The sequence below is a fragment of the Bufo gargarizans genome, chromosome 9, assembly GCF_014858855.1.
Source record: "Bufo gargarizans isolate SCDJY-AF-19 chromosome 9, ASM1485885v1, whole genome shotgun sequence".
In the NCBI taxonomy this organism is placed as follows: domain Eukaryota; kingdom Metazoa; phylum Chordata; class Amphibia; order Anura; family Bufonidae; genus Bufo; species Bufo gargarizans.
The window spans coordinates 19698647-19726459 of record NC_058088.1 but is presented as its reverse complement, the minus strand read 5'-3'; the positions used below and the strand labels follow the sequence as shown (position 1 = coordinate 19726459).

Below are 27813 nucleotides of genomic sequence, written 5' to 3'. Positions count from 1 at the left end.
AAGTAGCCTACGGCCACGGATGCGGATGACAATCTTGTGTGCAGCCGTGTTTTTTCACTGACCCATTGACTTGAATGGGTCCGTGAACCGTTGTCTGTCAAAGAAATAGGACAGGTCTTTTGACGGACAGGAAACACGGATCACGGACGCGGATGAACAACAATGAAAGTCAATGGGTCCGCAGAAAATCATGGAAAACCGAACAATGGACACGGATGCACACAACGGTGGTGTGCATGAGGCCTTATACCTGTGGGTCTCCTGTCCTGGGAGGCGGACCCGCTCTCATGGTGCTGTCATGGACTCTGGAAAATCCAATTACCGGTGAGTTTAATTATCTTTATTTTTTTCACGGACACAGGAAAAAAAGTCACCTATTTTTACAAATTTGTGGAGGGTTGACAACCCCGCCACTGGTCCACATGGAAGACTATCAGACCCTCCTTCTCCACGGCCCACCTCTGTCAGACCACTGCTGGTTGCTTTGCCAGCTCACACGCTCCAAGTGCTACTTATCAGAGCAGCCGTACAAATCTCCACTCAGAGACCCCTCTCCTCAGATCTGCACAGGCCTCACATCCTCTGGTCCAGAGGGACCTGCTGCTCTCACTGGTGACCAGGACCTGGACCATCACAGGCACAGATCTTTAGTGCTCTGGTCTAGAACCTCACAGTCCATAAATGGAGCCAAGGAACAGGACACATGAGCAGTCGATTAGCTGTAAATGGCGGGAATTACTTCACCCCTCTTACAGGTTTCCTTTAAAGAGTCTGTCACTTTCAAAGTAAGCATACCGCCATATTGAGTAGGTGCCCCGAAACATTAGCATACTTTTCTTGTGAGCAACGGTGCACCAAATGGAGCGGTCCCGTCTACTGTGCACCAAAAACATAGGGGCACATTTATTAGGACTGGCATTTTAGATGCCGGTCTTCATAAAGCCCCCGTGCTGGCGGTGGTTCTGCCGATGTTATGAAGAGTCGCCGGCCTATACAAAATGTCGGTGCATCCAGCACCAGTCTAAATCTAATACGGCGTCCTGTCTGTCGCACATTTAGACCATTTTCTAGGTGTACAAAATGATGAATGAGACGGGCCTCCCCGCCCATGCTACACCCACAAATTTAGACCTGGTGTGAGCGGGAAAACGTCACATATACGGTTAGTTGTGCCGCCATCTGCGTCTGAAATACGCCTAATGTAGACGTATTTCAGATTAGTAAATGGCTCCCATAATTTTATATAACAATAAAGAGGCGCATTTCTCAGCTATAGAGATCTGGATTTTAACAATACAGGCAAGGTTATGTTTTCTGGGAACCGGCCTTAATGGCGGCATCTACCGGTATACTGAAATACATTTTGGAGGTGACAGACCGGCTTTAAAAGGGGTTTCCAATTTGTTTTTTATTGATGACCTATCCTCTGCATAGGTAATCAGTATCTGATCAGTGGGGGTCCGACACCCAGGACCCCTGCCAATCAGCTGTTTTGAAAATTACACTGTCCCACACTGTGCCCCCTGAATATTACACTGCCCCACACTGTGCCCCCTGAATATTACACTGTCCCACACTGTGCCCCCTGAATATTACACTGCCCCACACTGTGCCCCCTGAATATTACACTGCCCCACACTGTGCCCCCTGAATATTACACTGCCCCACACTGTGCCCCCTGAATATTACACTGTCCCACACTGTGCCCCCTGAATATTACACTGTCCCACACTGTGCCCCCTGAATATTACACTGTCCCACACTGTGCCCCCTGAATATTACACTGTCCCACACTGTGCCCCCTGAATATTACACTGCCCCACACTGTGCCCCCTGAATATTACACTGCCCCACACTGTGCCCCCTGAATATTACACTGCCCCACACTGTGCCCCCTGAATATTACACTGCCCCACACTGTGCCCCCTGAATATTACACTGCCCCACACTGTGCCCCCTGAATATTACACTGCCCCACACTGTGCCCCCTGAATATTACACTGCCCCACACTGTGCCCCCTGAATATTACACTGCCCCACACTGTACCCCCTGAATATTACACTGTCCTACACTGTGCCCCCTGAATATTACACAGCCCCACACTGTGCCCCCTGAATATCACACTGCCCCACACTGTGCCCCCTGAATATTACACTGTCCCACACGGTGCCCCCTGAATATAACACTGCCCCACACTGTGCCCCCTGAATATCACACTGCCCCACACTGTGCCCCCTGAATATCACACTGCCCCACACTGTGCCCCCTGAATATCACACTGCCCCACACTGTGCCCCCTGAATATCACACTGCCCCACACTGTGCCCCCTGAATATTACACTGCCCCACACTGTGCCCCCTGAATATTACACTGCCCCACACTGTGCCCCCTGAATATTACACTGCCCCACACTGTGCCCCCTGAATATTACACTGCCCCACACGGTGCCCCCTGAATATCACACTGCCCCACACTGTGCCCCCTGAATATTACACTGCCCCACACTGTGGCCCCTGAATATCACACTGCCCCACACTGTGCCCCCTGAATATTACACTGTCCCAGACTGTGCCCCCTGAATATCACACTGTCCCAGACTGTGCCCCCTGAATATCACACTGCCCCACACTGTGCCCCCTGAATATCACACACACCGGCTCCCGCTATGTCACATCTTCCAGTGTCACCCAGTCCAGTCCAGTTCAGGACCTGCAGGTCAATAAGATCTATGGCTTCTTCTCAGCCCCACAACAGGCCCCTACTACAGCCTCCCTGGGTTTGAGCCCAGTACCGCTCACTAGATGACTGGTTCCCATTACTGGGATAACTATTCCCACAGCCCCAGTCATTCCTTTGGCTCAGATTCTTATTCTGCTCCAGGTTTCTGCTTCCAGCCCTGACTTTACTCAGTAGAAGTTATACTGCAGGAATATGGCGCATGGAGATGAACCTGCGCGCCATCCCCTGAAGATGCCGATTACACGGTGAAACATGTAGGGATGCAGGCATACGTTTTTAGTTCAGATTCGGAGAGGCAGGGATCCCAGAAGGGAAAATAATACACCGCTAAATATACAGCTGATGTATAGATAGAAACAAGTGAGAGGGAAAGAGGGAATGACCTAAGAAACTACCAGGCGCCGGGATACAGTGGATCTGAAGGATTGATACAACTATAACGAGAGACTGCGCAGCCCGGCCTCTCCAACGCTGAGGGATTGTAATCACTTTCTGTTAACTTCGTCCACACCAGCGTTCAGCCTTTCCGTTATAGGAGCAGGAGAACGGAAAGGACGGATTGGGCACATGACTGAGCCGAGCGGAGCCTAAAGACCTCATAGACTATAATGGGGTCCGTTAGGTTTACGCTCAGAAGATGATTTTGGAGCGGAGACAAAAGTCCTGCATGCATTATAGTCTATGAGGTCCGTAGGCTCCGCTCGCCTCAGTTAGGCTACTTTCACACTAGCGTTCGGGTTTCCGTTCGTGAGCTCCGTTTGAAGGGGCTCACGAGCGGACCCGAACGCAGCCGTCCAGCCCTGATGCAGTCTGAATGGAGGCGGATCCGCTCAGACTGCATCAGTCTGGCGGCGTTCAGCCTCCGCTCCGCTCGCCTCCGCACGGACAGGCGGACAGCTGAACGCTGCTTGCAGCGTTCGGGTGTCCGCCTGGCCGTTCGGAGGCGTGCGGATCCGTGCGGATCCGTCCAGACTTTCAATGTAAGGCTACTTTCACACTAGCGTTCGGGCGGATCCGTTCTGAACGGATCCGCTCATATTAATGCAGACGGAGGCTCCGTTCAGTACGGATCCGTCTGCATTAATAACTTTAAAAAAATTCGCAAGTGCGCAAGTGCGAAAGTAGCCTGCGCGGATCCGTTCAGACTTTCAATGTAAAGTCAATGGGGGACGGATCCGCTTGAAGATTGAGCCACATTGTGGCATCTTCAAACGGATCCGTCCCCATTGACTTACATTGAAAGTCTGGACGGATCCGCACGGATCCGCACGCCTCCGAACGGCCAGGCGGACACCCGAACGCTGCAAGCAGCGTTCAGCTGTCCGCCTGTCCGTGCGGAGGCGAGCGGAGCGGAGGCTGAACGCCGCCAGACTGATGCAGTCTGAGCGGATCCGCTCCATTCAGACTGCATCAGGGCTGGACGGCTGCGTTCGGGTCCGCTCGTGAGCTCCTTCAAACTGAGCTCACGAACGGAAACCCGAACGCTAGTGTGAAAGTAGCCTTAGTCAATGGGGACGGATCAGTTTGAAGATGCCACAATGTGGCTCAATCTTCAAGCGGATCCGTCCCCCATTGACTTTACATTGAAAGTCTGAACGGATCCGCGCAGGCTACTTTCGCACTTGCGCACTTGCGAATTTTTTTAAAGTTATTAATGCAGACGGATCCGTACTGAACGGAGCCTCCGTCTGCATTAATATGAGCGGATCCGTTCAGAACGGATCCGCCCGAACGCTAGTGTGAAAGTAGCCTAATGTGCCCAATCCGTCCTTGGTGTGAACGAAGCCTAAAGAGTTCCTAGAGATTTTAAAGAGCAACTAATAAAGATTTATGTTTTATAAAATATTAGTCAGAGAGGTGCATAGGAGCCGCGCTTAGGTCCTAGAGGCCTTTAAACCTCACACTATATTATATACAGCGTCGCCACCTCCTGGAGGACCTACAAGTTTGTTGGTTGGATGGAGAGGATTTGGCGCAGCTCAGTGACATTTCTTTCCTTACACGACCTCACGGCTGATGTGAATACACTCCAATAAACTGTTAGAAATTGGCGCACGTCTATGATACATTTGGCGCACTTCATCCCTCCTCTCAGCCCCTACATTGTATCACACATTTGGCGCACAGTTTGCTCCGTTCTCCGCATTGTGTCCATACAGCGGGGGTCAGACCGCCATACTGCCATACGATGATCGCACCGATCTCTAGCGACAGATCGCTATGGCGCAGGCTACATGTGCGGCTTCTCCAGCGATTTCCTGCGTCTTATAGACTACAACACACTGACACTGCACTGACACTACAGAATACACAGAATACCACGGTCCTAGAGCCTCCATACTCACCAGAATACACCGCAGACACATGGAGGAGAAGCACAACGAGGGGGAACATCCTCCTCTGATATATTGGGGGCCCCGAGTGACAAGAACCTAAGTGTCCCCCAGACGAGCGCAGCTGTAATACAGGATCCCAGTCACTCTGAGCACTGGAGGAGCTCCGCTCTGATTGGACGGCGCTTACACTTCCCTCCAATAGGAAAATGATTCTGCAGAGGATCAGCAGTTACCGGGCAGAGCGAGGCCGGAGAGGTTAGACGCCGGAGAAAGTGAAAGTGGAGGCTGGGGATTTTCTAGAAAACCTGTGAAATATCAGGGAGGGAGGCCTGGAGGAGAGGCCGTCACCTGGAGGCCTGGAGGAGAGGCCGTCACCTGGAGGCCTGGAGGAGAGGCAGGGGTGGGATTCAAATTTTTAACAACAGGTTCCCTACTCAGCGGTGGATACGCAGCGCGTCACGAGTCATGACACATATTTACATACACCATATATATGCAACACAGTCACGACATATTTACATACACTTTATTATTAATATAATGGCCCCCTCTTTTTTATTAATATAATGGCCCCCTCTTTATTATTAATATAATGGCCCCCTCTTTATTATTAATATAATGGCCCCCTCTTTATTATTAATATAATGGCCCCCACTTTATTATTAATATAATGGCCCCCTCTTTATTATTAATATAATGGCCCCCACTTTATTATTAATATAATGGCCCCCTCTTTGTTATTAATATAATGGCCCCCACTTTATTATTAATATAATGGCCCCCTCTTTATTATTAATATACTGGCCCCCTCTGTTATTAATATAATGGCCCCCACTTTATTATTAATATAATGGCCCCCTCTTTGTTATTACTGTAACGGCCCCCTCTTTGTTATTACTGTAACGGCCCCCTCTTTGTTATTACTGTAACGGCCCCCTCTTTATTATTATTATTATAATGGCCCACTCTTTATTTTTAATGTAATGGCCCCCACTTTATTATTAATGTAATGGCCCCCACTTTATTATTAATATAATGGCCCCCACTTTATTATTAATATAATGGCCCCCACTTTATTATTAATATAATGGCCCCCTCTTTATTATTAATATAATGGCCCCCACTTTAATAACAAAGAGGGGGCCATTACATTAATAACAAAGAGGGAGCCATTACATTAATAATAAAGAGGGGGCCATTACATAGTGGAGTACCGCTTAAAAAAGCTGCTCTTACTCTGTGGGCAAAATAGATGTGTTTCCCTGTGGCCACCTTAAATATTGTCATCAAGGGCCCATCCATAACTCTTGTTTGGCTAGCCTAAAAGAATCTGAACATTGGGTCAGGATGAGGGGAAGGTGGAGTAGAGTAGGCACCTGCTTAGGAGAAATAATTAATACTTACCTCTCTCCTACACAGCTTGTGGCAGCCGCATCCTGGTACAGGCGGTCACCAATGCCTCGCTCACTGTGCCTTCCCGCGCCGCGTCATCGCGTCATCTCGCGAGATCCGCCGCAGGAGGTCACAGTGAGGTACGTGACTGCACAGTGCGCGTCACACAGGGCCTCTCCTCTCGGCTTCCGCTCCGCCCCCACCCCTATAGCTACGCCACTGGTGCAGGCGCAGCTGCAGGACCGGGTCGGGATCCCTGCTTCTCACCGGTCCTGCGAACCGCCTGTAATTTTAACAAACGGTTCGGCAGAACCGGAGAGAACCGGCTGGATCCCATGCCTGAGGAGAGGCCGTCACCTGGAGGCCTGGATGAGAGGTCGTCACCTGGAGGAGAGGCCGTCACCTGGAGGCCTGGAGGAGAGGCCGTCACCTGGAGGCCTGGAGGAGAGGCCGTCACCTGGAGGCCTGGATGAGAGGTCGTCACCTGGAGGAGAGGCCGTCACCTGGAGGAGAGGCCGTCACCTGGAGGCCTGGATGAGAGGTCGTCACCTGGAAGCCATGGGAACCAAAAACGTGTTTCAAAAACAAATTAGCCGCTTAACTCACAGGGAAGACCAGGGAGAGGAACAACATGTGGCCCTGGAGAACACCAGTGGCCCCCGGCCCATATTACACAGCGTCCCAACAAAGAAGGCCGATCCGTGATGAGGTCTCAGGGACTGGGGGTCGTCACTGGAGCAGCAGCAAGATCTCCCCTGTCTGGAAACCGTGGCCCCCAGTAATACTGGGCTATCAGGGGGCCAGTGACTTCAGGGGCGCAGCTGGAACTGACTGGGCCCCACAGCAAATGTTCTATGCCCACCCCCCCCCCCCCTTGGATATTGAGGACTAGGGATGAGGGAATCGACTTCAGATTAAATATCCGAAGTTGATTCACATAAAACGTTGTTTCAATCCTGTATAGAGCGAGCGCTCTGTAAGCATTAGAATGTATTGGCTCCGATGAGCCGAAGTTATTGCTTCGCAAAGTCTCACGAGATTTCGCGTAACTACTTCATAAATTGATTTCTACTGTAAAAAAAAAATCATTTCCCAAACTCGGGTTTAGTTTCAAGGTACCGGTCCGGGAAATGTTTTTTTTTACAGTAGAAAACAATTTATGAAGTAGTTACGCGAAATCTCGTGAGACTTTGCGAAGCAATAACTTCGGCTCATCGGAGCCAATACATTCTAATGCTTACGGAGCGCTCGCTCTATACAGGATTGAAACAAAGTTTTATGCGAATCGACTTCGGATGTTTCAGCCCAAGTCCATTCGCTCATCCATATTGAGGACCTATCCCGAGGACTGGTCAATAGAAAAAGATTTTTTTTTCCTTTTTTTTAAACAAGTATCTGTCTCCGTATCAGTGTCCTAAATATCTGGATAGGAGTAGTAGTGCTCTAATTATATATATATTTACACACACACACACACTACTACCCCCATCAGATATCTCCTATATATTATTATTATATAATAACCTACTATATACAGAATAAGCAGATACACAGACACTCACACACAGATGTACGGTACATGGGCCCCCTTCAGATACATTCACATTGGGGGCCCGGCCTGAATTGTACTAGAAAAGACACTGCTCCCGGGCCCCAGGAAATCTTGCGTCTCGCGAGATGACACGCCGGCGCGTCAAGGAGGAATGAATCGACCGCCTCTGGAACGCGATCCTGCGTTAGGCGGTCCGGAGGCGGTTAAAAAACGCACTTTTATAATAATGTTAATTACCTTGCTACCAGCAGGCGCACATCTACACCCGGCGCAGGCGCACTGAGGAAGGAGCGGCCGAGCGAGCGTCGCCTGTGCCGACTGAAGACCGGTACGGCGCAGGCGCGAGATTTGGAACGCAGACAGGGCCAGCCGGAGGAGGAGAGCGCTCGCTGGCTCTGTCAATCAACAGGTGGAGGGGGTGTTTTTTAAAAGGAGGATGCGGCGGCTACCAGCAAGTAATAAACAGGTAATTAACATATTATAAAAGTGCGGTTTTTAAAGAAACTAAGCCACAGGAAAAGGTAAGAGCCCTATATATCGAATAATCGCACTATAAGGATTTTAATTAGCCCAAAAATGAAAAATGACTCTTAGGGGGGGTGACAGAAGCCCTTTAAAATGTATTTTCTGGCAAATTTGCAACAATCTTTCAATGCAGTCTATTCCTATCATGTACAGTTGTTTATAACACTATAGTGACCTCTTGTGGGCAAGACTGGTATACCGACACATAAAAACATTTTCCATTAAATTACAGTATATATTATACCTTATTGAGAACCCAGTATTTTTAAACTCCCAATAAAATATTCATCCCAAGAATACCTCATGTACATTCTTTTAACTCCTGTTATACTATATTATTTTGTAATAATTGTTAATTATCCTTCACAATTAACAATTTCTTGTAATGTAATCTTTTCACCTACAAAAAAAAATTGCATAAAGTTTTTTTTTATATTGTCTAAGGTTATCCATGAATGTTGCCCCCGCTCTCCTCTACCTTTGACCTAACACACTGGTCTGCGGGCTAGAACACTTATTAGATCTGAACACTTCTTGATCTGTATGACTCTTTTAATGTGAATGTGCCTGACGAAGAGGGCTATCCGCACTTAAAACGCGTTGATGACCAAATAAAGAAATTACCGCTACATTTTATACGTACCTGTCTACAAGGCTGCTGGTGATAGCTCCTGGATTTTGATGGCGCCTGGACTTCTTCCAGTTTGAGCTTGCAGCTCACAGTCCACATTGTGAAGCCAACTGAGGAACCGAGGCTGCGGTCCTAAGGAACCGCTCAGGGTGCGGGGTAAGATTACAGCAGGCTCTTAAGGTGTTGTGACTCCCACAACAGACAGATGTAAGCGCAGTATATACTGTGATACTATTGTCATATCCTGATCTCACACATGAGGCGCTGCCTGTGTTTTTTCTTTTCTATGTAATTTTCCATATGCAGGCACTCTTACACACACACTTTTCCATATGCAGGCACTCTTACACACACACACTTTTCCATATGCAGACGCTCTTACACACGCACTTTTCCATATGCAGGCACTCTTACACACACACTTTTCCATATGCAGGCGCTCTTACACCCACATTTTTCCATATGCAGGCACTCTTACACACACATAGTGTTCCATATGCAGGCACTCTTACACACACACACTTTTCCATATTCAGGCACTCTTACACACACACTTTTCCATATGCTGGCACTCTTACACCCACACTTTTCCATATGCAGGCACTCTTACACCCACACTTTTCCATATGCAGGCACTCTTACACCCACACTTTTCCATATGCAGGCACTCTTACACCCACACTTTTCCATATGCAGGCACTCTTATACACGCACTTTTCCATATGCAGGCACTCTTACACACACACTTTTCCATATGCAGGCACTCTTACACACACACTTTTCCATATGCTGGCACTCTTACACACACACTTTTCCATATGCAGGCACTCTTACACCCACACTTTTCCATATGCAGGCACTCTTACACCCACACTTTTCCATATGCAGGCACTCTTACACCCACACTTTTCCATATGCAGGCACTCTTACACACACTTTTCCATATGCAGGCACTCTTACACCCACACTTTTCCATATGCAGGCACTCTTATACACGCACTTTTCCATATGCAGGCACTCTTACACCCACACTTTTCCATATGCAGGCACTCTTATACACGCACTTTTACATATGCAGACGCTCTTACACCCACACTTTTCCATATGCAGGCACTCTTACACACGCACTTTTCCATATGCAGGCACTCTTACACACGCACTTTTCCATATGCAGGCACTCTTACACCCACACTTTTCCATATGCAGGCACTCTTACACACACACTTTTCCATATGCAGGCACTCTTACACACACACACTTTTCCATATGCAGGCACTCTTACACACACACACTTTTCCATATGCAGGCACTCTTACACCCACACTTTTCCATATGCAGGCACTCTTACACACACACTTTTCCATATGCAGGCACTCTTACACCCACACTTTTCCATATGCAGGCACTCTTACACCCACACTTTTCCATATGCAGGCACTCTTACACACACACTTTTCCATATGCAGACACTCTTACACACACACTTTTCCATATGCAGACACTCTTACACACACACACACTTTTCCATATGCAGGCACTCTTACACACACACTTTTCCATATGCAGGCACTCTTACACCCACACTTTTCCATATGCAGGCACTCTTACACACACTTTTCCATATGCAGGCACTCTTACACACACTTTTCCATATGCAGGCACTCTTACACCCACACTTTTCCATATGCAGGCACTCTTACACCCACACTTTTCCATATGCAGGCACTCTTACACCCACACTTTTCCATATGCAGGCACTCTTACACACACACTTTTCTATATGCAGGCACTCTTTTACACAGCATTACACTACATAGTGTATAGAGATTAATTAACTACCTCACATGGTGGCCCCTCTGGGAGGTGTATTGGCAGATTTGTGGCTGCAGCTTCCAGTTGTGGCCCCCAAGTGCCAAACCAGGCTCCTGCCCCTCATAGTGAAACTGGCCACAGGGTAGTATGGGGTGATGGTGGCACTGATGGTGGTAGTTGTACTCACGATGGCACTTTGGCACTTCGTGGGAAAGGCAGTAATGGAAAGGGGCACCCTTTCTTCCCTCAGGGCACACCCTGGGCTTTTGGGCTCTCCTGTCTTGTGGTGGCTGGGGTGCCATTGATGGTGGATGGTTAGCAGGGTGCCAGGCAGGAAAACAGGTGTGGGGGCAGGCAGCGGATGACTGTGGCAATGACCAGGCCTATTTAGTTATATTAAGTCTCTCTTGGTTAGATAATGGGAGTTGCAGTACACGTATCAGCAATAAGCACAGTTCTGAGTAGGCGTTTCCCAATAGCTGTGTATAAGCAGTGACAATGATGGTGGTAGTCCTCCCTAAGTCGCTCTCCTGTTATACTATGCAATCTCTCCATATCACCATAGGCATGCAATAACACTCAATATGCTTTCTGCAATACCCAGTCTGTGGGGTGCAGAACTTCGATCAGATGACCACTTTGTCTCAGAAATGTGGCGGGCGCCAGAAGCTGTTAACCCTTTCCACATGCAGTAAAGTCCATTGCCATAAACGTGCGTTCACCTTAATGCCTCCGTCCAGCACAGCCTTTTTAGTGGCCCTCAACCATCTATGAATGTCTCTTCTCTTTCTCTCAGGGGTAGTCTCTCAGTTCAGTTGCTTTTCTTGCAGATTTCAGTCTCAGGGGGAAGGTTCCCTGGATTAGTCCTATATATCAGGAGCTCACACATACACATACTCACTCTAGGCCAGCTCAGCAGAAGACCTCCTAAACAGGGGTTGGGCCAACACTGCACTAAAAACTGCCAGTTACCTATTTGCTGCCTGTCTGCAGCCATCTGGGATACACAGTGCACAAGAAAAAGTACCATTTAAGTATTTTGTCAATATATTACAACAGTAACTCTAGCAGTGATCCACTGGAACACTGCAGTAGCAGCAGTCCTTCCATAGTGAATAGAAGTGTGGATTTATTGTAGGAGAGTCTGTCAGGACTTGTGACCGATAGGTGCTCCTTCAATCAGCACTGTATACATGTTCTGACTTTCTTGAAACATTGAAACGTGTTTTTTGCTGCGATTTTGAAAAAATGAGACCACGTGGACACCACCTTACTGACCAGGAGTGCTGATTGGAGCGGCAGCTGTCAGTCAAAAGCACAGACTCTCCTACAATAAATGAGTCCTCCTATTCACTAAGGCAGTACAGCAAGCCCATGAGGAGCCAGAGCAGAGGATGGGAGTGGTAGTGGCTCTGACTAAAGGATGTGTCACAGTGATTTTCCTTAGGCCGTTGCTCCCTAGGGCTGCTGCAGTAAGAGGAGGGCACCTTTTCTTCCGTTGGGGCACTCCCTGTAGTTGGGGCTGGAGGTAGTTTGGGGTATCCTTGATGCTGGTGGTTGTATGGGTGCCGGCCAGGAGGTATAGTAGTGCAATGGCCAGTGTATGGGATGGTAAGAGCCAGGAAACCAGGCCAGAGGTAGAAGAATAAACGTCCCTTTTTACAGGAGTTCAAAATAGTAGTTGTACTATATCTAACAATAATCTGTGCACAGATGGCGAGGAATGGAGGCCGGCAAAGTGGCAGATAATGGCCCTCTTGGTATGCTTTCTTGCTAAAGTCTCACTAGAATATCTGGCTAGGAACCAGGGGCATTGCTCGGGTCTCAAAAGATCCAGGGCCGGGGGGCGTGGCTTGGCTGCTGAGAAGAATGGCCGCTTGAACGAACGGCTCCTGCACCTCAGCGACTGAAAAGCAGCTCCCTTCAGCTAGGACCGCTGCCATCTCCACATCCTCGCCAGCAAAGAAGCTGGACATTATCCAGGAAGCTATGGGGAAATCAAAAAGGCAGTTACCTAGACTGCTCAGCGGTAATCTGGACAGTTTCTTTGAACGGGGCCCGGCCAAAGATGGCGCAGGCTCCCGCGCCGGAACCCGCGCATCGTCTCCTCGGGACGGCGAATCGCCAAGGAGCGCTTCCAGATCTCCGTCACCTTTGCTTGAGCCCGATGCCTTCTCCCTGACAGAGGCAGAGTTCCCCTCGCTCCCACCAACTCCGAGCGATTTAGGAACTCCGGGGAACATGGAGACACATGATGGCGCCGCTGCAAACCGGAGCGAGATATCACCCTCCAGCAGCCCTCAGAAGCAGAGGCTGCGCCTGGACACTGAATGCTCCTCTAAGGTCAGTGAGGGACCCTGGGCTCAAACGGTGGAGCCTCTTGCAGCAATACCCATTGTCGCCTACCGTACCTCAGACAAACCACTCTGTGAGAAATCCATTAAAAACATGTTGCTGGCGCTGCATCAATCCATGCGCTCAGACATGGCTGGGTTAATTAACCCTTTGGCAGCTAAAGTCAAGGATAACGCGGATAAAATCCAGCATGTAGAGAACAAAATGGCAGACTTTGCCATGTCGCAAAATAGCATTATTGATGCCCACAATGACATGGCGGATGAACTGGAAACCGTAAAAAGCAAGTTAGCGGATCTGGAAGATCGTTCCAGAAGGAACAATGTTAAATTTAGGGGCATCCCTGAAGATGTAGCACCCCGAGACTTGCAACCATATCTTAAAAGCCTCATCAAGACACTGCTACCTAAAATTCCTGTTCCTGACATGATAATAGACAGGGCTCATAGAATCCCGAAACCATCTCACCTGAGTGCGGATATACCAAGAGATACACTCGCTAGAATCCACTTCTTTCACACTAAAGAAGCCCTTATGCTGGCGGCTAGGAACTGTGACAAACTCCCTGCTCCATTCCAAACTGTCAGACTTTTTGCGGATCTCTCCATGACGACCTTGAGACAAAGAAGGGAACTGCAGCCGATTACTCTTGCCCTTAGGGATAAGGACATCCAGTATAAATGGGGCTACCCACAAAAGCTACTGATCCAGAAAGACGGAAAAACACATGTGGTGAAATCGGTCTCGGATGGACGTTAACTGCTTTTAGCATGGGACATTCCTCTTCAAATGGAGAAAAGAGGGAACCGAAGAAGAGATGATCAGATGAATGCGGTTGGAGCTCAAGTTGGCTGATGCCTTCAATGAGACTGCCACAGTTCTGAATTGGTGATGTAGGAGACACCATAGTTGGCTGAAGTCGGTTTCTCAGTGGTTGGTGGAGTGGAGTTCTTTTGCTGTTTCCGCTTTCTTCTTGTGGGGTTTGATGTCTAACCTTTTTATCTAGGTGCAGATAGTGTTATATGCCTACATATCTAATACTCTTCTCAGCCTTACTAGTGGACTTACGCCACCTGTGCCATACAGGCGTGTTTCACCGTCTGGAGTCGTAGTCTCCTTCTCTGCCTTTGTCCCTACTCCCATTTATATTGACTCCCCATCTATTTGCTGCTTTGTCATATTTGCTCAGAGTTTTGTAAAATTTGCATATTGTTAGACGTTTGTCTGTTGTTAACAAAGTTGACTTGCTAATATTTGGTTGCCTGTCTACCCGCATAGACCTTGGCTCCTCCCCTCACTCCAATGGGTCTTAAAATATTGTCTTTGAATGCTAAAGGACTTAATTGTCCACAAAAGAGAACATATGTGTGGCGGGAGGCAGCCAAAGCTGGAGCGGACCTCATCTGTATTCAAGAAACTCACTTGCTTCAGGAGGATGCTAAACGTATGCATAACCGTTTCTTTCCTCATGTATTTCATTCTCATTTTAGCAAGAAGTCCAGAGGGGTATTCATAGCTGTCAAGAATTCAGTGGCGTTTACTACACTGTCCTCAAAAGTGGACTCCGGCGGCCGATACATCATTCTGGTATGTTCCATCAACAACATCACCTACACCTTGGTCAACGTGTATGCACCTAACGATCACCAAATCTCTTTCATGCGGAAAATACTGAAACAGGTGACCCGCATGAAACAGGGGAAGGTGATTATCTGTGGGGATTTTAACATGGTGATGAATCGGTCGTTGGACTCCACCAGCCTTAACCGGCGTATGGGGGGGAGACGCTGCTTCTTTGTTGAGAACAGAGGGCCTTATTGATGTGTGGAGGGCTCAGCATAGTGGAGAGAGAGATTACACCTTTTTCTCTGCCCCTCATCTCTCTTACTCACGTATTGACATGTTTTTTGTTGATCAAGCTACCTTGCTGCACACAATATCCTCGGATATTGGTCTTATACAATGGTCAGACCATGCCCCAATCACGTTGTCATTGGAAGATTTATACCAATTCCCACCTGCCCCTATATGGCGCAACGATACGTTTTTATTTTCCAACCCTGATGCAGTTAAAGAGATGTCCGCTGAACTGAGGGAGTTCTTCGCCTTTAATGATGGTTCTGTCACGGATAAGTATGTTTTATGGCAGATCCATAAGGCGTTCATAAGAGGTTCCCTGATTAGGTTGAAGTGCAAACTAAGGAAGGTCAGAGAGAAAGAGGTTTCTCGGTTGCTCCAATCTATTGCGGACCTTGAGACCCAAAATAAGGTGTCCCCTACAGCTAACTGCCCTTCTGAAAGCGGAAAGGGACAAATTATGTAGTCTACTGTCCCAAAATTATTCTAAATCCATGCTTTGGTCTAAAGCGAAGCATTATGCTCAGGGAAACAGAGCGGGTAGGCTATTGGCTAACAAACTTAAGGCTCAGCAAATTAAATCAAAAATCCCTTTCCTTATCCACCCGTCCTCTAATGCCAAATTGCTAGACCCTAGGGATATTGTAGAACAGTTCCGTACCTACTATCGGAGCCTATATAATCTCAAGGATGGAGTTGACCTACCTCAGAACTACTCTGAATTAGTGGAAAATTTCCTGACCCAATCTGAGTTGCCCACTTTATCCCAAGACCAACTCCAGTCATTAAATGCCCCTCCTACGCCTATTGAACTCCAGAAACTTATTGCTACTCTTCCATCAGGTAAATCCCCAGGCCCAGACGGGTTGTCTAATGAATATTATAAGCATTTCTGTCCTACACTGTCCCCATATCTCTTGGATATTTTTAATAAAGCTTTGGCAGGTACCCCGTTCCCACCAGAAATGCTCGCAGCCCTTATAGTCACCTTGCCGAAACCAGGTAAGCCCCCAGAGGTACCACAAAATTTCAGGCCGATTTCGCTGTTGAATTCAGACATCAAAATTTTTGCCAAACTGATAGCCAGTAGATTATCGGCTATGCTTCCTTCTTTAATTAAAGATGACCAGACGGGGTTTGTTAAGGGCCGGGTGTCGTCAGATAACACTAGACGACTGATTGATCTCTTTGAACATGTTGAACGGAATAGCCTCTCTATGGTAGCAGTGACCCTAGATGCGGAGAAGGCGTTTGACCGTCTTCACTGGTCATTCGCATTCTCAGTCCTTAGTAAAATGGGGTTTAAGGGCAGCATTTTAAACGCCTTCTATAGCTTGTATGCCTCCCCTTCAGCTAGCGTATGGGTTAATGGAGTAGTATCTGCTCCTTTCCAGATTACTAACGGCTCGCGTCAGGGGTGCCCGTTGTCGCCCCTCCTCTTTATACTGGCTCTTGAGCCTTTAGCCCAACATATCCGACGCACATCTAGTATTCAAGGGGTAGTTATTGGAGGGAGGGACCATAGGATATCACTTTATGCTGATGACATTATCCTTTCTCTCTCAGACCCCCTTCAGTCATTAGATTCGGCTTTGGATTTGATAACACACTTTGGCACCCTCTCGTACTATAAAATTAACAATTCCAAATCTCAAGCCCTATTGCTTAATATTTCCCGAGAAGAGGATAGAATGTTACGGTCCCGTTTTACCCTAGATTGGCAGGAAAAAGACCTTCCATACTTGGGAATTAAGTTGACGTTCCCCTGTATGCATTTGTACAAATTGAACTATGAACCTCTCCTCGACACCATGGCAACCGACTTCTCCCAATACTCCATGAGGGAGATATCCTGGGTTGGTAGAGTGGCGGCGTTTCAGATGATGACGTTACCTAAATTGATATACGTATTTAGAGCTCTTCCTATTCCGGTCCCAGATCTGTTCTTCCACAAAGCGCAGGCAGCATTGTCCAAATATGTTTGGAAATCATCTAAGCCCCGGATTGCCCAAAAGCAGCTCTTCTTACGGAAAAAAGCAGGAGGACTGGGTTTACCTTGCATTAGCGAATACCATAGAGCCATTGGCCTGTCGTTAGCCAGGGAATGGTGGAATATAGATTGTGACAAAGCCTGGCATCAAATAGAATCCTACTCGATTAAAGAGGGTTCCTTGAAAGACTGGTTGATTAGCATATTATGGAGCAGGAAGGTCCCTGATGTTCCCTACAAACCGTGAGACATGTGGGGAGAATTTGGTTGCACTTTCATAGTTCCTATGCAGATTCTAAGGACACCCTGTTCTCCCACTTTGACATCTGCTCCTTGGAGTGGATATTGAAAGATATAAGTCTTCGGAAGTGGCGGAAACAGGGAATTGAGAAGGTCTCCCAACTCAGTTAGCTCTGCAGGGGTCCTTCCATTTGCCTACGGTCCAACAGACATTTCAGCTTCCAACAGGTGAAATATTTAATTATCTTAGGGTTAAACATCTCTTGTCATCAATTATTGCTAAACCCCCTTCTACGCACAAAGGGATACTCCAACTCTACTGCTTCCAAAACTTGCTGAAAAAAGGGGCGACAGGGCGTATATATGACTACATGGGGGATAAGTCTGAATTTGTCAAATCTAAATCATTCCAGAGATGGGAGAGTGTGTTGGGCAGCTCATATTCCACGGCTGAATGGTCCTCTGCTATTAGGCTTTCTGGCCTCTAACTTCAAGTGTGTCACACATTATGAAGCTGGGGTTAAAACGCTTCTAAATTGGTATTATACGCCTGAGAGATTGCATGTTATTTATCCTACATCTTCCCCTTTGTGCTGGAGGGGGTGTGGAAGTGTAGGTTCCCTACTCCACGTCCTGTGGACATGCCCAGTTATCACTGATTACTGGAAACAGGTATTTCTATTGCTAGGATGAAGTATCTGGCCAGCGCAGCCCTCCATCTCCAGGAATTGCTCTTTTGTTCTTGGGCATTCAGCAAATCTGCCCGTCATATAGACCAGTGGTAGGGCACGTTTTGCTTAGTGCCAAATTGGTTATCACCCGCCATTGGAAGGAGATGAGCCCCCCAGTGGTTGCGGAGGTGATTACTGAACTGAATAATACATTGCAGGTATGAGAGGCTGATCCCGCCTTCTGTGCTTTCTCCTTTGAAGTATAAACGCACCTGGGATTCCATGGATGGCTCACCCGAAATTCGCCAGGTAGGACAAGCATTAATAATGCAACACCGTAGGGGAGATAGTCGTCGGTGTCTTCCTTGAGCATGCTTTCTAGAGGTCCCTCCTGCAATCTTGCCTTATGTGTAGACAGATTTGTGTTTGGCACTTGTTACTTACTGTTATCGTGTTTGATGTGCACTCTAAAGTTTGTATTTTGACAGTACAATAGGCCGGATCTCCTGGCTAAATGTAATGATTTGTATCTTAGGTGGCTGCGTCCACTTCAATATATCTATGCACTGTATCTATGCAATGCTTTGCTTATTTTCACTTGAAAAAAATAAGAAAATCTCAATAAAAACGTTGAACTCTAAAAGATCCAGGGCCCAAGCCCCAATGAATATGGCCCAGTCGCCCCCTCCTCCCCCCACACACCGCATTTTGCTGTACTTGCCATACAGCAGCACATACCTGTCACATCCAGGTGACCTCTCCTCTGATGTAGATCTTCTGTCTCATCATCTTCTCCATTTGGTCCGTACAACTTCTCTCAGCCGCTCCTCGTCTCTGCAGAGTGTGACACACAGACATCTTAGCTTCCTCACTTTCCTATCATCATTCCCCTAACCTGGCGTCCCCACAGTGTTATCCTGCTGCTCGCTGTGCTCCCCAATACCCCCAAATACTATCCTGGAGAAAGATTTGTGCCCCCATAGTAATGGTGCTCCTCATAGTCCCACCAATAGTAATTCCCTATTGTCCCCTGTATTAATACTGCCCCCTACTGTTATAATGCTCACGCTGAAGTGCCCCCAGTATTTATAATGCCCCCTGCACTGCCCCCTGTAGTTATATTCCTCCCTCCCCATACAGTCCCATGTAAATAACATCACACCATCTCTCCTGCCCCCTCCAAAATACAATCCTGAGTAAATAACATCACTCCCCTCCCTTCAGCCCCTCCACCATACAGTCCCATGTAAATAACACAAATTCCCTCCCTCCGCCATAGAGTCCAATATAAATAACATCACATCATCTCTCCAGCCCTCTCCAATATACAGTCCCATGTAAATAACATCCCTCTATCATCACCTTCAAAATACAGTCCCATGTAAATAACATCACCTCCTCCCCAGCCGCCTTTAACATACAGTCCCAAGTAAATAATACCTCCCCTCCCCAGCCGCCTCCAACATGCAATTCCATGTAAACATCACCCCCTCAACATTCAGTCCCATGTAAATAACATCTTTCCCCCCACCAGCCACCTTCAACATACAGTCCCATGTAAATAACATTGCCCCCTCAACATTCAGTCCCATGTAGATCACATCACTCCCTCCCACAGTCGCCATAAACATACAGTCCTATGTAAATAACATCAATGCCTCCCCCAGCCCTGTCCGACATACAGTCCCATGTAAATAACACACTGTCTCCCACAGCCGCCATCAACATACAGTCCCATGTAAATAACATCACTCCCTCCCCAGGCACCATCAACACGCAGTTCCATGTAAATAACATCCCTCCCTTCAGCCCTAACAAACCAGTTAAATAACCATAACTCCCAGCATTGCTCTGCCTCTCCCTTCACTTACCTCTCCTCATGTACAGACATCACCACAGCTTCTTTCCCCAGGACTTCTCCTCTTCACTGCCATCCTCTCCTGCACTGGTCACATGATGGTGACATCATCGCAGGCCCTTTTCAACCACTGCCTGTTTTACTGGTCACAGGACCGATGTCATCACAGGTCCTTCAGCTCTTCCAGTGCACTAGATTCAATTGTATTGCCGTCCTGAGGAAAGCAATACAGTTGAATCTAGCTGGCAGGCAGGACATTCGGGGCCTGGGACAAAACATCAGGGGCCCAGGCCCCAAATGTTTTAACCTAGTAACGCCCCTGCTAGCAACTATAATCTGACAATTGTGGTTGTAGTGTTCACTGCAGGATACAGGTTCTAGGAGCACTTTTTGCCAAGACCTGGTTAATTGTGATGGGTGTCTTAATTGTAATCCTTCACAAGTAGCAAAGTCTGGTTAGCTGTAGCAGAAGCAGTAAGTTTCACAGAGATTGGTTAGTCTCTATATTCTGAGGCCTAAGAAATGGGAGCATAAGGACTTGCATTCTTATCCTTCACTCACTAGACTAGAACTCCCCTTAGACAGGAAGTAGGACCAGCCCCTCCTGCCAAGAGGGGTGGACCAGGGTGGTTAACTCTGTCCCTGCCAACCATACCAGGTTGTGCTAGGTGTACAAAACATTAGATAACAGTGCACAGATACCCCCTGTACTGGGGTACTGCAGAAGGACTTCCTACAATAGCTGCCTGGGACAACAGGGCCCTCAAGCAACATGGCTCACATCTTCTCAAGCTCAGAAGGCAGGGCCGATTTTAACGACCTTACTTCAGAGGGCACACAGAGGGCAGAGTTTACTCAGGATAGGTCAAAAATATCTGATCAGTGAGGGGCCGGGACCCCCGCCGAACAACTGTTAGACAAGGAGGCGGCGCTCCATGCGAGCACCACTTACTCTTCAAACAGCTCATCGGCGGTGGTAGCGGGTTTCCTGAGGATAGGTCATCATTATTATGGGCTGGATAACCCCTTTAATTCATAAAATGTTTCTTTTTACCAGGACAGGGTGGTTTTCTAGTTGTGTGCATGTGTTTTCAAGAAAGCTGGGTGGATGCATTCTTCAGAGATTAGAGGCCCCGGGTCGGGCCCCTGAGTGTGTGATGCTGCATTGAGAGGAATGTGATTGACCAGACACTGGGGTAGGTGCAGCTTGTGAGCAAACTGGTTTGTGAAGTTTGTGAAGAAATGAAAATATAAAGGTGTTTGAGTTTTTTTTTTTATATAATGCACATTAGGGAGTTTTTTTTTTTTATGAGTTTAATGGAACTCAGATGTGTGTGTGTTATGCAAACCTTCCTATGGGCCCTTTATATGTTATCTGTATTGTCAGATTTGTTTGTTTCCGTGTTTGTGTTTTTATTTGTTAAAAGTTGAATGTTCAATTGACAGCAGGGATCTGACCTCATGCATGGTGCTTTGACCCTCTGCCCCCATTGGTCAGCAGCCAACTACACCAGGACTACTCCAGGAGGCAGCGGCCTGGCTGGTTCCCTGCAGTGAAGTCCAGATCCCTGTACAGGGGTAAAAGAAGGGCAAAAAACAAGGATCAAGTTCAATGCCCTTAGGTTTAGCCCAAAGTCAAACTGGTTAGTGGGTCCACATCCACATAATGCAACGGATTTAGCATGGACAGATAGGATGCACTGAATAAAAAATATACACTAATTCCTCAACAGTCAGCACTGCAGCATAATTCTAATTGTACTGGGAAAAAGCCGGCATTGAGCCTAGAGAAATTTCAGGTTTCGGAAAAAAAAACTAATTTCTTTATTTTCAAATGAGAAAAAAATAATGTTCTTGCAGGTCGCTGCCTTTGAGGTTCTGCTGCAGCTGTATTATAAGGCAGTAACTGCAGCTAGAAGCCACTGCCTGGCACACCCAGCCTCAGCCCCTCACTCCGCGGCCGAAAACTTTCCCTGCGTTTCCCTGTTCTACACAATTATTTTTCTTTCTAGTCTTTCCTTTCAGTGTCCCCGACACTAGAATAGAAGCTTGATTGTGACAGTACACTGTCCCTAAGATCCACTTAATATGGTGGATCTGGTGATCTCTGTAATGGGGACACCCCTTTGCTCGGTTTTCCTTCCTTTGAGGGATATCTGGCTTTCTCTGTGTTGAAGACCCATAACTGGGGCTCCACGGTTATTTTGCATATCACTGTTTCCCAGGGAGCTTTGCACTTTGGATTGCTGTGTCGAGACTCTTAAATGAGGCTCCACAGAGTTTTCTGTAGCCTAACCCGGAAACGGCAGCAACAGAACACCTCACAATCTGCTCATCATTGGGGACGGCAGTGAAGAGGAGAAGTCCTGGGGAAAGAAGCTGTGGTGATGTCTGTACATGAGGAGAGGTAAGTGAAGGGAGAGGCAGAGCAATGCTGGGAGTTATGGTTATTTAACTGGTTTGTTAGGGCTGAAGGGAGGGATGTTATTTACATGGGACTGTATGGTGTCGAGACTCTCAAATGAGGCTCCACAGAGTTTTCTGTAGCTGGTCTCCCTAAGATCAGCTATTGTTTTGTTTGAGTAGTCTCCAAGGCATTGCTTCCGGTTAGCCAGAATCCTACTCCACACTGATGAGGGGCAACACCCCGAAACAGCTGTCTGTGGATGGATAACTGGCTTAGGTCTTCCCCGTTACATCCTTAAAGCTTGTAAAAGAGCGGGATCTTGACATAGCGGCCACTTAATATGGTGGATTTGGTGATCTCTGTAATGGGGACACCCCTTTGCTCGGTTTTCCTTCCTTTGAGGGATATCTGGCTTTCACTGTGTTGAAGACCCATAACTGGGGCTCCACGGTTATTTTGCATAAGATCGTTTTCTGCCACGGACTGCTACACCCAACCACCTTCATTCACAGCCCAACACTGAATGATGTTCTGCAAGAGCAGGCATGCTCAACCTGCAGCCCTCCAGCTGTTGTAAAACTACAACTCCCACAATGCCCTGCTGTAGGCTGTTTGGACATGCTGGGAGCTGTAGTTTTGCAACAGCTGGAGGGCCGCAGGTTGAGCATGCCTGTGCAAGAGCACTTCTCTAGCTGCTGCTCCACCGATTGGCCCACAGGCTGACGGACGGCCTGGATGAGCCATTCAGGGCCCCCACTTCCTCATAGGGTCATGTGCGCATCCTTCCTCTTCCTCCCTCATGCTTTTTCCAACCGACATATGTAGTAAAATGGGACTCGTCCAAAGTGAACCATAAAAGCTTCAGGTTTGTCTTGTGGACACATTTTTGGGAACTTCCTTACGAACTGATCTCTAATCCAGACCAAACAAACCCATTGAAGTCTAGGGGTCTGTGAAAACCACTGATAGGATTGCATCCATGGTTTTCACTCCCCACAGACTCACCATGGGAACTGCGTTGACATCTTCACAGATGAAACTTTGACCATCTTGTCACATACATAATCATCGACATGTGACTAAGGCCTAAGGCCAGTGGTAATAGAGGATGAGGGAACACAACTTGATCACATAATGTATTAAAACATTTGCCTTTATTGATCAGATTTTATAGCAGATACAAAACGGTACATTTGGAATGTAAAAAGGCAATCAGCGGTGGCCTATGCAACTGCCCATATAGCACTGTAAAATCTCACAGTGTCTCCTATTGCAGAGGGGGCTACCTTATGTATGGAGAGCTGGACATGGCAGAGATTAAGTATCCCACTCAGGACCCCACCTATGAGTCATGGCGGAGAGCTGCTCCCTCTGGAGAATCCGGATCATCTCTGCTGAACGTCAACGGACCATTGATTTCAATGAGGAATTACAGCCTAACCCGGAAACACCAGCAGCAGAACATCTCGCAATCTGCTCATCATTGGCGTTTTCTTCTAAAGGCTCTGTCTGAACAGGACAATCCATTAAAGGGTGCGTTCACCATTCCATCATTGCAAAAAATATTAAAACACGGTTATAATTCTGCCTCAATGGACTGTCAGTGGAGTGGAAAGTACGGCAGCCAAAGGGCAAAATCAAGCAGCACTACCGTTAGGTCCAAATCGGACCGTCCATGACGTGGCGGTGGCGGCAGTGTTAGGCCTTAGCCCAGCCGTCCCCTGATCACCAAGGATTTGGCAGAAATACTGCAGCACGCGATGTCTTCAATGCCATTCCTTTTTCAAGAAAAAGACTCATTGTAGTGGAAATGTCGCATTCTTGGTGAATAAATTAGGAATTGCATTGAAGACATCGAGTGCTGCGGTATTTCTGCCAAATCCAGCCAAGTGACGGCTACAGGACGTATATGGCAGCCCTACAGTTCAGTCTGCCCCCGGTATAATGAAAACTACGGTAGCTTCTGGTTATTAGCTGGGTAGGTCGAATTCTTATTGGTTTAAGTTGTTATAAAACTACAATTTGGCAGATCGAACGTAAATCTCAGAAGATGTACAAGAAGAGAACTCTGCATTAATTAATTTTACAAAAATCTGATTACTAATGCAGGACAGCGCAATGCTATAGTAATCAGATTAATGAAACTATATTAAGGTGGAGAAAGTGCTGACTTTTCCAGACTAAGAAATAAAGATGAAAATGCAACTTTCATCTTGAAGCACCATGAAGAAACCTGACTGATTTAGAAAACTTTCAGTTTTAGTCTACGTAGGTAAGACGTTGTTCTCACCTTCATTGTGGCTTCCGTTCAGACACAGTGCTGTGCCCTATCCGCCCTATGATGGATTCCAACGCGCCTAATGGACTCCATTGCTACATGGACTGACGGATATACCCTTAGCAGCGTATGTGAGATTCCATGGTGCACTGCATTCTGGGACATATTTACTTTCTACATTTGTGTAAACACTACATCTCCCAGCATGTATCATCTATACACCAAGTTCCTGGGAGATATGAGACCAGCAGAACGGAGAATGAGAACAGACGGGGCTGAGGCCCTAGTCAAGGGTGCGTCATCTACAAAACTAAACCTCTGCTCAATTTACTTAAAACTAGTGGTTGTCGATTTAATAATGACATGAAATGTGTAAAATTTGGTATCCTAAGAATAGTTATACCGCCTAATGTGAAAACCCTATTACATCAGTCTCATACAATATACTACAATAGCCAAAGAGAGGCAGTGTACAGTACAGCAGGTAACGGCTGGTCACCACGTAACTCAACGGTACTGTACGCTAAAAGCAACTTGAAGTACTACATTGTACAGAATATACCTAGAGCAGAGGGTGGATTGACCATCAGGGAGGTGACCAAGGGCCCCATCCCCGGAGGGGTCTCGCATTCCCTTGATCAATTACAGCTCTCCTTCAAGTTCAGTTGGAGAACCTGCAAAAGCAAAAATGGTACTGGAAGTGATATGTGCTAGGATAGGTTAGAGGGCTCATGTTTGGTCCCAGGTGATTCTTTAGCCTCTTATGACTTCACAAAAGAAATACAGGATTATGAGCAGTTGAAGTTAGGCTTTCAAAGCAATGGTACAAAGCACACTTACACCAAGATATCTTATAATCTTCCATCAAATGTTCAGAAAATGAACAACCAAAAAGTAAAAAAATTGAAGATCTTTCCTGCCTTCTGATATGGCCACCTTAGGCACAGGCCTCGTTTGTCTGCATAAAAAGTCAACTGTTTATAAGCTGCAAGCCAGGAACTTATTATTCAGTTCATTGTTCTCTAGACTCCACTCCAGATCTTCTCTAGAAGATCCAAGGAGGATACAAGACTTCTCCTCCTTAGCTGGAAGATCAGATCGGCTCAACCAAATATTTCTTAAAGGCACAGACTTTATGCATAGTTAATTTTGACCCCGATTGGTAAAAAAAAATATCTTCACCATTCTTTCTCATAAAAGCAACCCGGAAAAAGTGGTTCGGTTCCTTCTTGGTTTCCACTTCTTCCACCTTGTAAAGGGGTCAAAATAAAGGAAACCGTCTTCTGTCCATTAAGAGACAACTTTACAACGTAGAAGTTGGATGCGGTGGGACAGAGGATTTTGGGTAGAGGGTAGAGCAAACCCTTTTTTCTTAAGAGCATGCGCCCCCTAGTGCCTCAGGCAGTTCCACTCTTTGTTCATCCAGCCGATTCCCCTGAAGGCGGAATAAAATCTCAAACAGATCTGCAGCAGCTTGAGGGATTGGGGGAGAGCTGCGTTGGTCATTCATTCGCTGAGACTGTAAAGGAACGGGAAGATTTACCAAGTATTCTACAGCATTATTCCTTTTATTTTATTCAAACTTCTTGAAGCTTTTAAGGCTGCGTATACTATTACAAGGATGTCTTTTTCTGTTTTGCCAGTGCATCGGAAACTACAAAATACCCGAAGTGAAGGAAAACGCACATCTCTATGGGAGCCTCGGAAATAGACGAGCGAGCATGCACGACTATTTTTAGAAGTCTCATAGAGATGAATGGAGAATGCATTGCACAAGTGCGGTGCCCTCTCCATTTTCCAGCCGCCCCCTAGTAGTGAATCCTAGCGATATGCCATCAATGTTCCAGATGGGCGCACCCAATGTTCCAGATGGGCGCACGCTCATGTGCATTCGGCCTTAGAGTTCCGAAATCTGTTACATTCCACTGACAGCGTTATGACACATGCTGCACGTTTTTTTTTTTTCAAATATTTTATTGTTATAATACAAAACTTTATATCCATATTACTTTGTAATATTATAAAATCCATAAGTCCGTCAGTTCTAATCTATGAACATGAGTGACATTAATTTCATACACGTGTCATGAATTATATAAACCTTAAAAAACAGGTGGAGATCTCTTGCTGGAAGAACAACAGGACCCGCCCGACATCCTAAGCTTAATAAAGCGGATGGGCAAAGCATCTTCTTTAAGTTTTTTCCATTATTTAATGCCGGAGGATCCTGCCATCCTCCAACGTTCCTAGAGATACTCCAATATGACTTCATATTCTACTCCGGTGCAGTACACATAGAAGAGACCAGACTCGTAGGATCTTCGACAACCCCCCCACCCCACCCCACCTTGCAGGAAAGAAGAGAAAAAAAAAAGAGAGGGAAAAAAACAAAAAAAAAAAGAAAATGTTTAAAAAACCAAAGGGAGGAGAAGGGTTCTGATTAATTAGCCCTATTCCAGTCTTTCCACAATTTATTCCACTTCAAGTAGGATCCTCTTTGTTTGTACAAAATCTTTTCATAGGTTTTCACTTTCTCAACCAGGCCCAGCCAGTTGTTGCATTCTTGAGCGGAAGAGGAAAACCATAATCTAGTGATCAGGAGCCTAGCCAAGAACATAACCTTGATCAGCAGTCGGCGTTTTGTAGGCTGATAATTAAGCTCCGATAAATCCCCCAGGACCCATATCCTGGGGGACAAAGGGACAGAAATGTTAAGTTTACGAGCCAGATAATTTTGGACCAGACTCCAGTATCTGCTCACCGTTGGGCAGTCCCAGAACAGATGTAAGTGATCTGCCCCGGGATCGCCACAGCGTGGGCAGTCAGAGGAGGCCCTAAGACCTCTTTTATATAACCATACGGGTGTCACATAAATTTTGTGCAAAATATTAAATTGTACGACAATGTGATTGAAATTATGTGAGACCAACTTTAAACTTTCCCCCATGTTCTCCCAGTTTGGAGAGCCCACCTCTGAAAGTAGAGAGGACCAGGCTCTCTGTCCTGGAGAGAGAACATCCGAAAAAAAAATGTTCATTAAGTGCCTATAGCAATGTGATACTTTAATTCTCGTGTCAGTTTTCTTACAAATTAAATCATGTAAAAATACAGGAGTATCGATAAAAAAGTGACTGTACGAAGTGCAAGATAGTGCTGACCTCAGTTGAA

General features: G+C 46.8%; 1 protein-coding gene across 4 annotated transcripts in view; it reads right to left on the bottom strand.

Annotated features, from left to right (window-relative positions):
* Nucleotides 1-27813, bottom strand: part of LOC122946540 (class I histocompatibility antigen, F10 alpha chain-like) — a 131924-nt gene that overhangs the window by 45613 nt on the left and 58498 nt on the right. The window contains exon 1 of one of the 4 annotated variants that reach the window (XM_044306246.1): nt 5087-5242. The exons of the other annotated variants lie outside the window; for them this stretch is intronic. Coding sequence (XP_044162181.1) covers nt 5087-5135 — 49 coding nt within the window. The 5' untranslated portion in view covers nt 5136-5242. Of the gene's footprint in view, nt 1-5086; nt 5243-27813 lie in introns of those variants that run through there. 4 annotated transcript variants of the gene reach the window in all.